The sequence below is a fragment of the Otolemur garnettii genome, unplaced genomic scaffold, assembly GCF_000181295.1.
Source record: "Otolemur garnettii isolate 467f Iridium unplaced genomic scaffold, OtoGar3 scaffold00298, whole genome shotgun sequence".
NCBI classification, from domain to species: domain Eukaryota; kingdom Metazoa; phylum Chordata; class Mammalia; order Primates; family Galagidae; genus Otolemur; species Otolemur garnettii.
In genome coordinates this window covers 586201-601566 of record NW_003852693.1, presented here as the reverse complement: position 1 = coordinate 601566, position 15366 = coordinate 586201, and the positions used below count along the sequence as shown (strand labels likewise).

Genomic DNA, 15366 nt, shown 5'->3' with positions numbered 1-15366 from the left:
CAGTAGAACCTCTGTAAGTTGATCACCCAAGGGAGTGCCACAAATTGATCAAACTACGAAGGTAGTCATCATAAGGAACTAGGTCTACTGTACTAATATATACACATGTACTTTACTCTTTTATACAGCTTTTATTGGAGAATACCATATGAAGTCATACATAATCAAAACACAGTAAAATCATCCATACAGCATCTTACAAAAACAGTACATTAACCATCATCTTTTTTGATCTTTTTTTAATACATTAACCAAAATCATTCTTTCTGAAAAAGAGAGTTATTATTGGTCTGTTTCTTATTATTATTACAAAGGCTAGTGGAGAAACCGTTTCAATGCTGACTATACCACTCAGTATACCTGGGCATTTTTTCCACAGTAAATGACTTCAAGTGCAATATAAGATGCCTGACATCATCTTCTTTTGGAGTCTCTGCAATATCTGTGCCATCCTCATATGGTTCTTCTACTTCATCAGATGGTTCATGCACTTTTTATCTGGTTTGTACTTCAGTCAATATTGCTTGGCAAATTGCTTCTAGGTTAAGTTCATTACAAGTTACGCCTTATCAGCCATTGCAACAAAACCTTAAAAATCTGCTCCTTTGAATTCTGCCATGAGAGATAGAGTGTCTGATGGGGCCAAACCATCATATTCTTAGGTTGTGACAAATCCAACTTTCTTAAAACAATTCTGTATCATTTCTGGCTGAATTTTATTCCAAGCAGAACTGATTTAACATGTTAGCTAATGAAGCATATGAAGTTGCTTCCACAGGTAGATCACAGGTTTGTGTTTTAGTAATGGCCCACTGCAAGAGTTTGGCTTATTAGTGCATTTTAAATGTTTTAATGTTTTAATGATGCTTTGGTCAGTAGGTTGCATTTTTTGAGGTCATGTTTGGAGGCGGAAATGTCAGTGACCTATTTTTGAGATTATTCACTTGCGGGTGGCCAGGACAGATGTTTCCTATCAGTAGAATGTACTGTTTCTTCTTCTTCATCTTGGTTGATACCCCTAACCCACTCCTCAAATAGGGTACCAATCATCCATACACATTTGTCCAATCTAAATGATGGGGAGTTCTTTGGGTTTCAGGTTCTTGAATGTACATGGGTTTGCTAATTTACCAGTCATCAATGGCTTTAATTTCTCTACAGTTGAGTTAGTGAAAGCTAAAATGATGAAACAATATTTGGAAAGTTTCTTCATTTGTCACCATTCACAAATGAGGCTTCTTTAAGTCATCATGTTGAAAGAGTTCTCACTCATCAGTGTTAAAGATATCATCTTGGAAGTTTCTGGCAAAGTCCCAGAACTTTTTGATGAACTCTTCCACAACTTTTACTGGAACTTCATTGGATTCACCACACAAGACTTTTTGGAAGATCTTGTGTTGGAGTTTAAATTTCTCAAGCTGACCACACAATGGTTGGAAATCTGGCACTGTGAATTCCCATGTGAATTTTTTAGCAAATTTTTGCATCATTGTCCTGGAGATTCAGGAATTAACTTCCCTCCTTTGTTTGAACCTCATTAATTAACTTTACCTAGGCAAGGTTTCCTTCTTTTCTTCTATAGGTCTCTGCCTTCCCTACCATATCTTTCCAAGTATTCATGTTTACATTTTTGGATGTTGCTAACTGTGATCTTACTAATACCAAAATGTTCCACAGTATTTCTTTGGCTGCTGCCATCTAAAAATGTAGAATTTCAACCTTTTCTTTTAATGTGAGCTCTTTTAGGTCTTTCCTTTGGGTAGCATGTCTTTATTAACTATAAAATTCTTAGGTAATTGTAGGATTTACCTACAATTCAACTAGTCCTTCATATTGAAAAATCTTCTACAACACACAAAAAGCAATAAAACATTAGGCCTAATCCAACATATGATCATAATAATACATGAAAAAATAACTGGTATGAAAGAAATAAAATAATGTAACTAAAAGGCAAAACCTACACCTTCTACTCTTTGGTGCAGAATGGGCTGAACTCATCAAGTTGTGAAGGGTAAATTAATATTGTGTACCATATTCCAAGTGATCGAGATATAAGTTACATATTTGGTCAATATCTAGAGGTTAATCTTCCATTGAGTACATGTGGTGATATCTGGGCTATGAAAATTATGTCAACTTATGGAGGTGGTCAGTGTAGGTAGCTGGTCAGCTACAGAGTTTCTACTGCGTGTGTGTGTGTGTGTATAAAAGGTAAAGGGGTTGTCCAGAAATTATCCAGCTATGCATAAACTCTGTTTTTCATATTAAATATGTATACATATTTATACACACACATACTGTAAATTTGAGAAGAGAAATCATATTAAGATAAATAGTGCGATTGGATTTTCCTTATGTGTGAGAGACACTCTGATGGCAGTGGTACCTGGAATAGTTGTAGTAGAAGAAAAGAGCTCAGCTTCTATTCACTATTAAGTGGAAAAATGATTTTCAAAACCCTTGCTTTTTATTAGGACAAATTGTGGAGGAATATTTTTATAATGGTTCATCTACTCCAACTACATTCACTGGGTGAATTCATTCGATTAATTTATACAGATGAATATCTGTGTACAGTCACAGTAAATTAATTACTAAGGTAAGGACCAGTTACGGTAGACAGAAAAATGTTCTCTAAAGATGTGTATACCCTAATCTCTGGAACTTGGGGATATGTTACCTTATATGGTAAAAGGGATTTTGCAGATGTGATTAAATTAAGGATTTTTGAGCTAGGAGATTATTTTGGATAATATGGGAGGGACCAATGCCATCACAAGATTCAGTATAAAGTAGAAAATGGAGACAGGATAGGCAGTATCAGAATGATGATGAGTGAGAATGATTCTATATATACTTTTGGCTTGAAGACAGAGGGCCATGAGGCAAGGAATTACAGCCTCCAAAATCTGGAAAAAAACAAGTAAAAAGATTTAGAAAAGAACGCAGTACTGCTAAGATCTTTATTTTTGTGCGGTGAAACCCATATTGAGCTTCTTACCTCCAGAATTTTAAGATAATAAATGTATGTTTTGTTTTTCTTTAAGCCACAAAGTTTGTCATAATTTGTGACAGAAGCAATAGGAAACTAATACACCAATATTCAAATTCATCTCAGTTTCTCCTCATGTGTTATAGGGAAATGAAAATGAGAAGTATTAGAGTATTTCCAGTAATAAAGAGGCAGGATTACTAGTGATTTTCTGCCTCAAGCAGGGTTTTAATCAAATTTCCCCACTTTTCTGTACCAAACATATTTATGCATAAAGTATTATGTCTGTCATTATCTAAGGCAATTAGAATTCTGTGTAATAATTGTCTCATCAGTTCTTCTCAAAGCTTTCTGAAGAAGACAAGCCAGGGGAAATTTAATTAATTAATTATTTTTTTATTTTTTATTTATTTTGAGACAGAGTCTCACTCAGTCTCACTGGGGTTGAGTACCTTGCCATCATAGCTCACAATAACCTCAAACTCTTGAGCTCAAACAATCCTCTTGCCTCATCCTCCTGGGTAGCAGAGACTACAAAGTGCCCAGTTGGTGTTGGAGAATGGAAAATTTATTGTTGGTATGGAAAAATGACACATATTTTCTGATAAAATAAAAGAAAAACACCTATCATAGTCTTGAGATTAAAATGTGAATATTTTCCATTTAGGTTCCAAGAGTCTTCTTCAGTTTTGGTTTTGCAGCTTTTGCTAGCTTTCATATGTTATAACAGTAATATCTCTAAAGGAGAACCTTTCAGATCTTTATAGTATGTGGAACTCAGTCAGATAAAAACTAATATCATGCTGTTAGAAGACCCTATTTGTAAAAGTGGCAGCTTTGTGTATAAAGCTGGGCTCTAACAGTTGAAGTTAATAAAGATAAAAGTATTATGATGTGGGCTAATCTTACTGGAGTTAGGTGATATCTCAGAGTGTTTTTTATTTGCATTTATTTGATGATTAGGGACAATAAGCATTTTTTCATGTGCTTGTTGGCCATTTGTCTGTCATCATCAGAGATGTTTCTGTTCAAATCTCTTCCCCACTTAGAAATGGGGTACTTTGCTCTTCTTGTTGATTAATTTGAATTCTCTGTAATTCTAGTTATCAGACCTTTGTCAAATTCATAGCATGCAAATATCTTCTCCCATTATGAAGGCTGTCTGTTTTAGATGTGGTACTCTTAGCTGTGCAGAAGCTTTTTAGCTTGATCATGTCCCATTTATTTATTTTTGGTATTGCTGCAATTGCCAAGGTGGTCTTTTTCATAATCTTTTTCCAGGCCAATTTTGTCAAGAGTTTTTTTTCCTACAGTTTCCTCTAGAATTTTTATTGTTTTGTGTCTTAAATTTAAATCTTTTATCTAGCAAGAATCAATTTTTGTCAGTGGTGAGAGGTGGAGATCTAAGTTCAGTGTTATACATATGGCTAACAAGATCTCCCAGCACCATTTATTAAATAGAGATTCTTTTCTGCTGTGAATACTTTTGTTTGGTTTATCAAAGATCAGAGAGCAATATGTAGATGAATTCGTCTCTAGGTTCTCTATTCTGTTCTATAGATGTATATCTCTATTTTTGTGCCAGTATCATGTTGTTTTGTTGCTAGTACCATATAGATTTGTAGTATAACCTGAAAGCTGGTAACATGATGCTTCCAGATTTATTTTTATTTCTTAAAATTTTATTGGCTATCCAGGGTTTTATCTGGTTCCATATGAGATGAAGTACTGTTTTCTCAAGTTTTCAAAGTATGGTGTTGGTGCTGTGATAGAGATTCCATTAAATCTGTAGATCACTCTGCAGTTGCTGGCATAGCTGTGGAGAGAAGAGAACACTTTTGCACTTCTGGTGGGATTGCAAACTAATATAACCTCTATGGAAAGAAGTATGGAGAATTCTCAAAGAACTAAAAGGAGACCTTCCATACTAGGTATCTACTCAGAAGAAAACAAACAAAACAAAACACTTTGCCACAAGGACATTTGCACTAGAATTTTTATTACAGCTCAGTTCATAATTTCCAAGACACAGAATTAACTCAAATGCACATCAACCTTTGAATGGATTAACAAACTATGGTATATGTACACTGTGGAGTACTATTCAGCCATAGGAAAAAATGGAGACTTTACATCTTTTGTGTTTACCTGGATGGAGTTGAAACACATTCTTCACCCTCTGGATGAAGGGCTCAGTTACAACTTGAACTTTCCTTAGAAATAAAAATGATGTAACATAAACATTTATGCTCTCATATCAATCTGAAATTAAAAAAATAAAAAATAATGATAAAAGTTATAGCTTAACCAGAAGAGTTGGTGGCAATACAACCCTTCTCACATAGTAAATACTAAGATATTGCATATCCATGCCCACATATGTATATTCATATGTATATTTCTCTTTTACTCTCTTTATATGTATGTTTGGTCTACACACATATAAGCATACAGACATACATGCATCTCTAAGCCTCAGTAAAATTGGGGTTAATAATACTTACCTGGCTGTTATAAAGTTTAAACGAGATAATATGCTTAGAAAAGTGCTTAAAACATTAATTGTTCAATAATGGTATCCATTGTTTTTGTTGTTATTATTACAGGAATATCTGGATAAAATTTTATTGTGCCTAAAATCCTTTACCAAGTACAAAACTTTATGAAAGGCATTTAATTCTCTCTGAAATTCAGTTAATGAATGGGGTAATATTAGTACATGTACATCACAAAATTGTTGTGATGATTAAACAAGATTAATTTCTGAATGTAGTTCTTGGTAAGCAGTAATCATCCGATTAATAGTAACAATGATTATGATGATCATGATCATGATAAAGAAAATGTTACCTGCCCTCTGGAAAAGAAATGTGAGATAGCTGTAAGTCTGTTTGAACAGCAAGAATTTACTACTTAATCGATACTCTCCTAGCACTGTTTCCATTCCTGAATTCAAACTTTCAACATATATACCCATCTCTCTGTTCATATTCCTTCTCTCTCTCTCACTCTATCTCTTTCTCTTTCACACATGCCAAAGGAAGCTATTTATTTATGAGAACACTCAATCCTTAGATTAGTTTATTCTTTTGGAGGTCCAATTGTCCATTTTAATGAACATTTTTCATATTTTTAAATAGTGACTCAGTCTATCCTCCTCCTCCTTTTGTCCTGCAAGCTGAAATCGTCAATATGTTTGTGAACCAAGATCTAATCTGCACTTACATGACATTTCATTCACCTCATGCTAATCCTGGACCTATAAGATCACATCTTTATTTAAAATTTTGATATTTTATTCTTAATATATTTTTCTATTAATTTTAATTAAAATATTTCTTTAAAATATTTTCTCTCAATTACTGAGGTTTTTGGTACTCACTTACATTTCGTGATAGGGATAACTGCTTCACTCCTGTCACTGGAGAAAATACAAATACAGAGTGACATAGAGTAGTAGGATTCAGCTTCTCTTGGTGTAAATATGGAAATTTTCCATAATGGTAATGGAATTTTTTACTATCCATTAATTGCAAAAATAAACAATAACAAAATCTACAATGAATGTGGTAACACTTTGAAATGAATTTATGTTTCAGTTTTCACAACAGCTGCTACATATATTGGAAAAAATAGTTGTATAAGTGTAAGACTTATTTTTTCTTCAGTCTACAGCAATGTTTTGTACACATAGAGCTTTGTAGGTCTTTTATAATAACTTTTTTGTCCCTCCTTATCCCTCCTTTCTACAGAGATCTCTAGACCACAGACTAGAAATGTCTAGTAATAGGAGAAATCAGTGTACCTAAAATATTTTCTAGGGAGGATAGGATTTTGACCTGAATTTAAAGAATGAGTAGGTGGGGAAAACTGAAAGGGCTTAGAAAGACTTTCTATTTACTGAATAACTTTTAGATGCCTGCTCAAAATCAGGAACTTAGCATTCAACGTCTCATTTAGTCCTGATATCACTGTGAAATAGGTATGTAATGTCCATTTTACATATAAGAGAACCAAGTCTCACATACCTTTGACTAACGTGCCCAAAATCACATGGCCAGTAATTCAGAAGAGTTAGTATTCATGCCCAGAGTTTTACATTATCATTGTTATAATAAGGAGAGTAAAAGTCAGATGCTGTTAATGCTGGTAAAGAAAGTGTGAATTTGAACTGGTAAGCCAGGAAGGCAGGGAAATTATGGAAATTTTATTTTGTGCTGACTCTTTTGGCAGGTCTATCTTAATGGCCTCATTGAGTTTTCCCCCTTTCTTTATTATTTCAGGTTAATTTGAAGGTACAAAGAATTAGATTACAATTCTTGTTGAGTAGAGTCCCTTATAATTTTGTCCCACCACCAAGAGGTGTGCCACATACTTTAACATTGTGCCCATTAAGTGGGAACATACCAATTTCCATATCTCCTCTTCTCTCCCTAATCCTTCATTCTTCTATCCCCCACCTTGAATTGATTTGAGTTTTTCACTTATTTGAGCATATATTAGATCACTGGCTTCATGTAAGTATTGAGTACATTGGAGTCTTGGTTTTCCATTCTTGTGATACTTCAATAAGAAGAATGTGTTTCAATTCCATCCATATTAATACAAATGATGTAAAGTCTCCATGTTTTTAATGGCTGAATAGTATTCCATGGTATACGTATACTATAGCTTGTTAATCCATTCCTGGGTTGTGGGCTTTTAGGCTGTTTCCAATCCAATTTTGGTGATTGTAAATTGAGCTGCAATAAACAATCTACTGTAAATGTCCCTATGATAAAATGATTTCTTTTCTTCTGGGAAGATCCCTAGTAGTGGTATTGCAGGATCAAATGGGAGGTCTAATTTGAGTTCCTTGAAGCTTGTCCATACTTCCCTCCAAAGGTGTTGTATTAGTTTGCAGTCCCACCAACAGTATAAAAATGTTGTCTTCTCTCCAGATCCATGCCAGTTTCTGCAGCTTTGAGACTTTGTGATGTGGTCTATTCTCACTAGCATTAGGTGCTATCTATCTCAGGGTGCTTTTGATTTGGATTTATCTGATGATCAGGGATGATGAGCACTTTTTCAAATGTTTGTTTTCCATTCATCTGTCTTCATCAGAAAAGGTTTTGTTTATATATCTTTCCCAGTAGTAGATGTGGTTGTTTGTTCTTTCTTTTTTCTTTTCTTTTCTTTTTTTTTGGTTGATTAATTTGAGTTATCTGTAGACAATAGTTATCAAATATTTCTCAAATTTGTAATATGCAGATATGTTTTCCCATTTGGAAGGTTGTCATTTTGCTTTACTTGTTGTGTTCTTACCTGTGCAGAAGATTTTCAGTTTACTGAAAAGGGCCTACTTACTTAAGGCCCTTTCAGTTTACTGAAAATGGGCTTACTTACTTAAGGCCCATTTGTTTGTTTTTGTTGTTGTAATTGGCATTAAAGTCTTTGTCATAAAATCTTTCCCCAGTCCAACATCATGAACAATTTTTCTCTGTTTCTTACACTTTCTTCTAAGATTCTTAATCTCTTCAGTTCTTAAATTTAAATAATTTATTCATCCTGTGTCAATTTTTGGAAGTGGTGAAATATGTGGGTCCAGTTTCAGTCTTTTACATGTGGTTATCCAGCTCTCCCAGCACCATTTGTTGAATAGGGATTCTGCTCGCCACTGTACGCTTTTATTTGGTTTATCAAAGATTAGATGGCAAAAAGAGACTTATTTCATCTTTTGGTTTTCTGTTCAGTTCTACATGACTATATCCCTATTTTGTGCCAATATCATCCTTTTTCGATGACTGTGCACTTGTAATATAAGCTAAAATCTCATAGAGTGGTTCTTCTGGCTTTGTTTTTATTACTAAGAATTACCTTGGCTATATGATATTTTTTCTGGTTCCATACTAAATGAAGGACTATTTATTGCAGTTCTTCAAAGTATAATGTAGGTATTTTAATGGGGATTGCATTGGATCCATAGATTGCTTTACATAGTATAGACATTTTAGCAAAGTTGAATTTTGCCAGCCAAAAGAATGGTATATTCTTCCATTTCTTAAGGTCTTTTGCTGTTTATTTACATAGGGTTTCATAATTCTCTATGCAGAGGTCTTTCACTTCTTTTATTAGGTATATTCCTAAATATTTCATTTTCTGTCTTAACACAATAACTAATAAAATGCCGTGAAGGCTATGTTGACCAGTGTGATGAAAGCATTTCAAATTGGATGTAAAACCAGCACATTGTATCCCATGATTGCATTAATATACACAGCTATGATTTAATACAAAAAATAAAAAATAAAATAAAAATAAAATATATTTTAAAAATTCTATTTTCTTTGAAGCTACTGTGAAGGGAATTTTTTCCTTATTTGCTTTTCAATTTGGGTGTTATTGGCATATACAAAGGCTACTGATTTATGGACATTGATTTTAGACCCTGAGACATTACATATTTCTTGATCACTTCTAGGAGTCTTGTGGTTGAGTCTTTGGGGTTTTCTAAGTATAAGATGATATTATCAGTAAAGAGCAAGATTTTGACTGCCTCTGCTCCCATTTGGATGTCATTAATATCCTGTTCTGGCCTGATTGCATTGGCTAGAACTTTCAGAATTATGTTCAATAGTAGTGAAGCTAGGGGGCATCCTTGTCTGGTTCCAGTTCTGAGTGGAAAAGATTTCAGTTTTACTCAGTTGAGTATGATATTAGCTGTAGGTTTGTCCTAGGTGGTTTCAATCAGCTTACAAAATGTGCCACCTATGCCTATTTTCTTAAGTGTTCTTGTTGGAAAAGGATGCTGAATTTTATCAAATGCTTTTTTTTTTCATCTATTTAGAGGATGATATGCTCTTTGTTTTTGCTTCTACTGATATGGTAAATTACATGTAGGGATTTGCATATATTAAAAAAGCCTTGCATCCTTGGGTTGAAGCCTACTTGATCATGATGTATATATTTTTTAAATGTGTAGTTGTAATCTATTAGCTAAGATTTTGTTGAGGTTTTGTTCCTCATTATTCATTAGGTAAATTGGTCTTTAATTCTTATTTTTAGCTGTGTTCTTTCCCCATTTTAGAATCAAGAAAATATTTGCTTTATAGAACCTTCTAGGAAGGTTCCTTCCTTCTCAATGTTTGGAAGAGTTACATCTTTGAAGGTTTGATAGAGTTGCAGTGTGAAGCCATTTTTCCCAGGGCTTTTTCTGTTGGAAGCTTTTAAAAAATTGTTTCTTTAACATCAGTGCTTGATATTTTTCTGTTCAAGAGATCTATTTCTTCTTTGTTAAGTCTAGGGAGATGGTGTGATTCCAGGTATTTGTCCATTTATTTCTACATTGTCAAATTTCTGGGCACAGAGGTTTTTTGTAGAAGTCAACAATAATCTTTTATTCTATCTATGGTATCAGTTGTTATTTTCCCCTTTTCATTTATGATTCAGGTTTTTAAGATTTCACTTTCCTATATCTTGTTAATCTAGCCAATAGTTTATTGATTTAATTTATCTTTTCGAAGAACCAATTTTCTGTTTCATTAATTTTGTGAATGATTCTTTTGTTTTCAGTTTCTTTTTTTTTTCTGACTTAATTTTGGCTATTTCATTTCTTCTGCTAGGTTTGGGATTGAATTGCTCTTGGATATCCAATTTTTAAAGATGATTCATTGGGTTCATTGTGTGCTCTCTTTCTGTTATTCAGATGTAGGCATCTAGTGTGATAAATTTACTTCCTTGGAATGCTTTTTTCAGTGTTCTATAGGTTTTGGTAGCTTGTATCTTCATCGTTGCTATGTTCCAGGAAGTTAATGGTTTCATTCTTTTTCTTGACCAAACTGTCATTCAGCATAAGGTTATTTAGTTTCCATGCCTTTGTATGGATATGAATATTTTTGTTTGAGTTGAGTTCCACCCTTATTGCCTTGTGGTCTGAAACAATCCAAGGCATAATTTCAGTTATTTTGATTTTGTTGAGGTTTTATTTGTTTCCTAGGCTATGATCTATTTTGAAGAATATTCCACAAGCTGACGAGAACATATATATTCTTTAGCTTTGTGATGGCATTTTTTTCAGTGTATTTCTATTAACCCCATTTGTTCTAGGGTCATGTTTAATTCCCTTGTGTAATTGTTTAGTTTCTGTTTAGAACAGTGGTTCTCAACCTTCCGAATGCTGCAAACCTTTAATACAGTTCCTTTGGGTCACTACCCACAGGTTGAGGACTGCTGGTTTAGAGGATCTGTACAGCTTTGTAAGAGGGTGTTAAAAATCCCCTGGTATTGTGGGATTATAGAATGTCATTGCTGAACCCAATTAAGGTCTTTTTCATAAATCTGAGAACATACACATTGGGTGCATAAATATTTAGAATTGAAATGTCCTTCTATTATATTGTTCCCTTGACTAGTATGAAATGTCCATGTTTGCCTTTTTTTATTTTAGTTTCTTTATCCACTTTTGTCTGAAAATAAGATTTTGACCCTTCATTTGTTCTGATTTCCACTTTCCTGAAACATTGTTTTTTATCCCTTCATCCTGAAGCTATTTACTGGAGACAACATATGGATGGTTTGTGCTCTTTTATTCAATCAGCCAGCCTCTGCCTCTTCAGTGGGGAATTCATGCCAGTAACATTCATTGAGAGAATTGATAAGTGTGATGGAGTGGTATTGATCTTATTCTGTGAAAGTGCACTGCTTAGTTTTATCCTTTGTGTCATTGTAAAAGGTAGATTTTGTCCTTTAATTTCTGAGCATTTACTTTGCTGATGGTCTATTGTGACGTTCAGTGTGAAGAATAGGTCTAGTATTTCCTATATAGCTGGTCTTGTTGTGGCAAACTTCCTCAGTGTTTGCATATCAGTGAAAGATTTTATTTCTCCATCAATTTTAAAGGTTAGCTTAGCAGGATATTAAATTTGGGGCTGAAAATTGTTTTTTTTTTTTTTTGGAAGGTTAAAGGTAGATGACCATTCTTTTCTAGTTTGATAAGTTTCAGTTGAGAAGTCCACTTTCCTCTTGATGGATTTGCCCCTATAGGTCAATTGGTGCTTGCTCCTGGCTGCTTGTACAATTTCATCTTGACTTTGGACAGGCTTATGGCAATGTGTCTTGGAGAACCTCTGTTTGAGTTGAGATGATATGGGGTTCAATCTTCCTCTAGTAGGAGTGTGTTGGAATCTTTGGTGATATTTGGGAAATTTTCACTTATGATATCTTGTAGTAGGGCTTGCATTCCTCTAGGGCATTCTTCTTCCCCTTCTGAAATACCTATAACTCATATGTTTGTACAATTCATGAAGTCCCATAATTCTCTGAGTGAACATTCTGCTTTCTCTCTCTTCTTCTCTGCCCCTTTAACTGCCCTGGGTTAGCTCAAGAGCTTTATCCTGTAACTCTGAGATTCATTCTTCTGTGTGGTGTAATCTGTTACTGATACTTTCTACTGCATGTTTAAGTTCCTTGATTGACTCCTTCCATTCTTTAAGTTCTACTATTTCCTTTTTATTTTCTTCATATCTTTCATCCCTTATTTGGTTCTGTTTTTGGATTTACTTTAGGTTATTTCCCACTTTCCCATACATTTCTTTCATTGTTTTTATCATCCATATTTTAAATTCCCTTTCTGTCATTTCTATCATTTCTTTATAAGTGGAATCCTCTGCAGTAGCTACTTCATGATCCCTTATGGGGATTGCTCTGTTCTGGTTTTTCATTTTGCCGGGATTTTCTGTTGGTTCCTCCTCATGAATGTTTTCTTCTTCTCTACTTCCTTTGCTGACTTTTTTCCCCACTTCCTTCTACTCTTTAAATTACCTTGTCTCTATGCTTAGGTGTTGAAGTCTCCTTTTGATATAGATGAAAAGTAATAATAGAGTTAAGAGAAAGAAGAGCAAAAAGATAGAAAAAGATTAAAGAAAAAGAAAAGAGAGGGTATAAGGAAATATTGACAAAAAGAAGAGAAGCACAGAAAGAGAGAGGCAGGAATAATAGTGGTGTTGGGAGGGGTGCTTTGTCCTATCCAGCAATTCCCAGATGTTGGTTGGCTGGGATGGGTGGGTCACTCAAGTTCAGGAGCTCCTTACAAGCATGAGCAAAAACAAGACCCCACCTCCACTAAATAGAGAATAGAAAAAGTAACAATTTTCACAGTAAAATATACCAATACTATCCTTCCAAAGGCCAAAGGTAGAAGGACCCCCTATACCAGGGGATCAAGTTCTCCTTGAGCAAGGCCAATGCTGTGGCACTACAGACCAGGCCTCACAGTGAGGCTTTGTCCCATAAATGGAAAACAAATTGACCAATACTAAAACAGATCAGAACAAAACAAAAATAATAATAATAAAAGTATAGAAAGAAAATTGAAAATAAAATTATGCAAGATCAAAAAAGGGGGTATATCTTAGGTGTTATTTGAGAAATTTATGTGGGATAGATAATAAAAACAGAAAAATCTTTCCAAAATGAGAGATAAAAGGAGAGAAAAAATTAAAAAATCCTATAAGGCAGGCCTTCTCTTTCTGAAATCCACCACTGAACCAACTGGCTGGTTGTACTGGTATTCAATAGCAAGAGAACTTATGGAAATTCGGAAGTTCTTAGATGAGGCTAAACTGCAAGTTATCAGAGTCTTTTTTTTTTTTTTCAATTCTGTCTCCCTCTAAAATTATTAAAGCTCTCTGGCCCTTGAGGGATATGAATTTTTTTATACCAAAAATTACACTGTTTATCACACTGCTGGTTTTTAAATTTCAAAATATGGGGTACAGATGATTTTGGTTACACAGATTATGGTTGTAATTCCTGTATCTGGGTTATAAGAATGCATATCATGTAGAAGTTGTTCTTTGTACCCATTTGATAGTTTGTTTTTTCCATCTCCATTTTTCCCCTCCCCTTCTGCCTTGTTAAATTTCCACTGAATTTTTCTTCCCTTTGTGCATATGTGTGTTCATCAGTTCCAGTTTATTAGTGAGTACATATGGTGTTTGCTTTCCATTCTTTTTATTTTATTTTATTTTACTTTTGCTTTCCATTCTTTATATACTTAATTTTGGATAATGGTCTCCAGTTCCATCCAAATTATTGCAAAAGGCATTAATTCATTATTTTTTAGGGATGAGTAGCATTCCATGGTGTGTGTGTTTGTTTGTGTATGTGTGTGATGTGCGTACTGCACTTTGTTAATACATATATGAATTGATGGGCAGTTGGGAACTGTGCTACAATAAATATTTGAGTGCAGGAGTCTTTTTGATAAATTGCCTTTTTTTTTCTATGGAGAAATATCTAGTAGTGGGATTGCTTGCTCAAACAATAGATTTACTTTTAGTCTTTGAGAAATCTCCATACTGTTTTCCACAGAGACTGTACTAATTTGCATTCCTACCAACAGTGTATTTAGTGTTCATTTCTCTCTATATCCACAACAGCATCTATTGTTTCGGACTTTGTAATGAAAGCCATTCAAAATGAAGTAAGGTGATATCTCATTGTCATTTTAATTTGCATTTCTCAGATGAGTAGTGACATTGTGTATTTTTTCATGTTTGTTGGCCATTTGTCTTATCTTCTTTTGAACAGCTTCTGTTCATGTCTTTTGCCCACTTCTTAATGTGGTTGGTTGTTTTCTTAACGGTATGCTTGAGTTTTTTGTAGATTCTGGTTATTAGCCCTTTATTGGATGTATAACTTGCAAATATTTTCTCCCATTCTGTAGGTGGTATATTTTCTCTGCTGATTATTTCCTTAGCTGTGCAGAAGTTTTTGAATTAAGTCAAGTCCCATTTATTTATTTTTGTTGTTCTGTGATTGCCATTGGAGATTTTTTCCTACATTCATTGCATAGGCTGATATGTAGAAGACTTTCCCCTGCATTTGTTTGGAAATCTTATGGTTTTATTCCTTAAATTTAAGTCTTTTCTATCTTGCATTAATTTTTTTTTTTTTTGGGACAGAGTCTCACTTGCTCAACCTCAGTTGAGTGCTGTGGCATCTTAGCTCACAACAACCTCAAACTCTTGGGTTCAAGTCATCCTCTTGCCTCAGATTCCTAAAGTAGCTGGGATTACAGGTGCCCACTACAATGCCCGGCTATTTTTAGAGATGGGGTCTTGCTCTGGCTCAGGCTCGTCTCAAACCTTTGAGTTCAGATAATCCACTCACCTGGGCCTCCAAAGTGTTGGGATTACAGGCGTGAGTCACCACTCCCAGCCTATGTTGCATTAATTTTTGTGGGTAATGAAAAACAGAAGTTTCATTCTTCTGTATATGGCTATCCAGTTCTTTCAGAACCATTTATTGAATAAGCCTTTTTTCCCCCCCAGTATATATTGTTATCTGCCATCCCCAAAATCAGTTAGATATTTGTGCATGGTTTTATATAT

The 15366-nt window shown here is 34.3% G+C and overlaps 1 protein-coding gene across 1 annotated transcript in view; it reads left to right on the top strand.

Annotated features, from left to right (window-relative positions):
- Positions 1 to 1250: 1250 nt before the first annotated feature.
- LOC100960976 (SH3 domain-binding glutamic acid-rich-like protein) overlaps positions 1251 to 15366 on the top strand; it is a 120459-nt gene continuing 106343 nt past the window's right edge. Inside the window, exon 1 of the mRNA XM_023508956.1 lies at positions 1251 to 1432. Coding sequence (XP_023364724.1) covers positions 1251 to 1432 — 182 coding nt within the window. The remainder of the gene's footprint in view (positions 1433 to 15366) is intronic.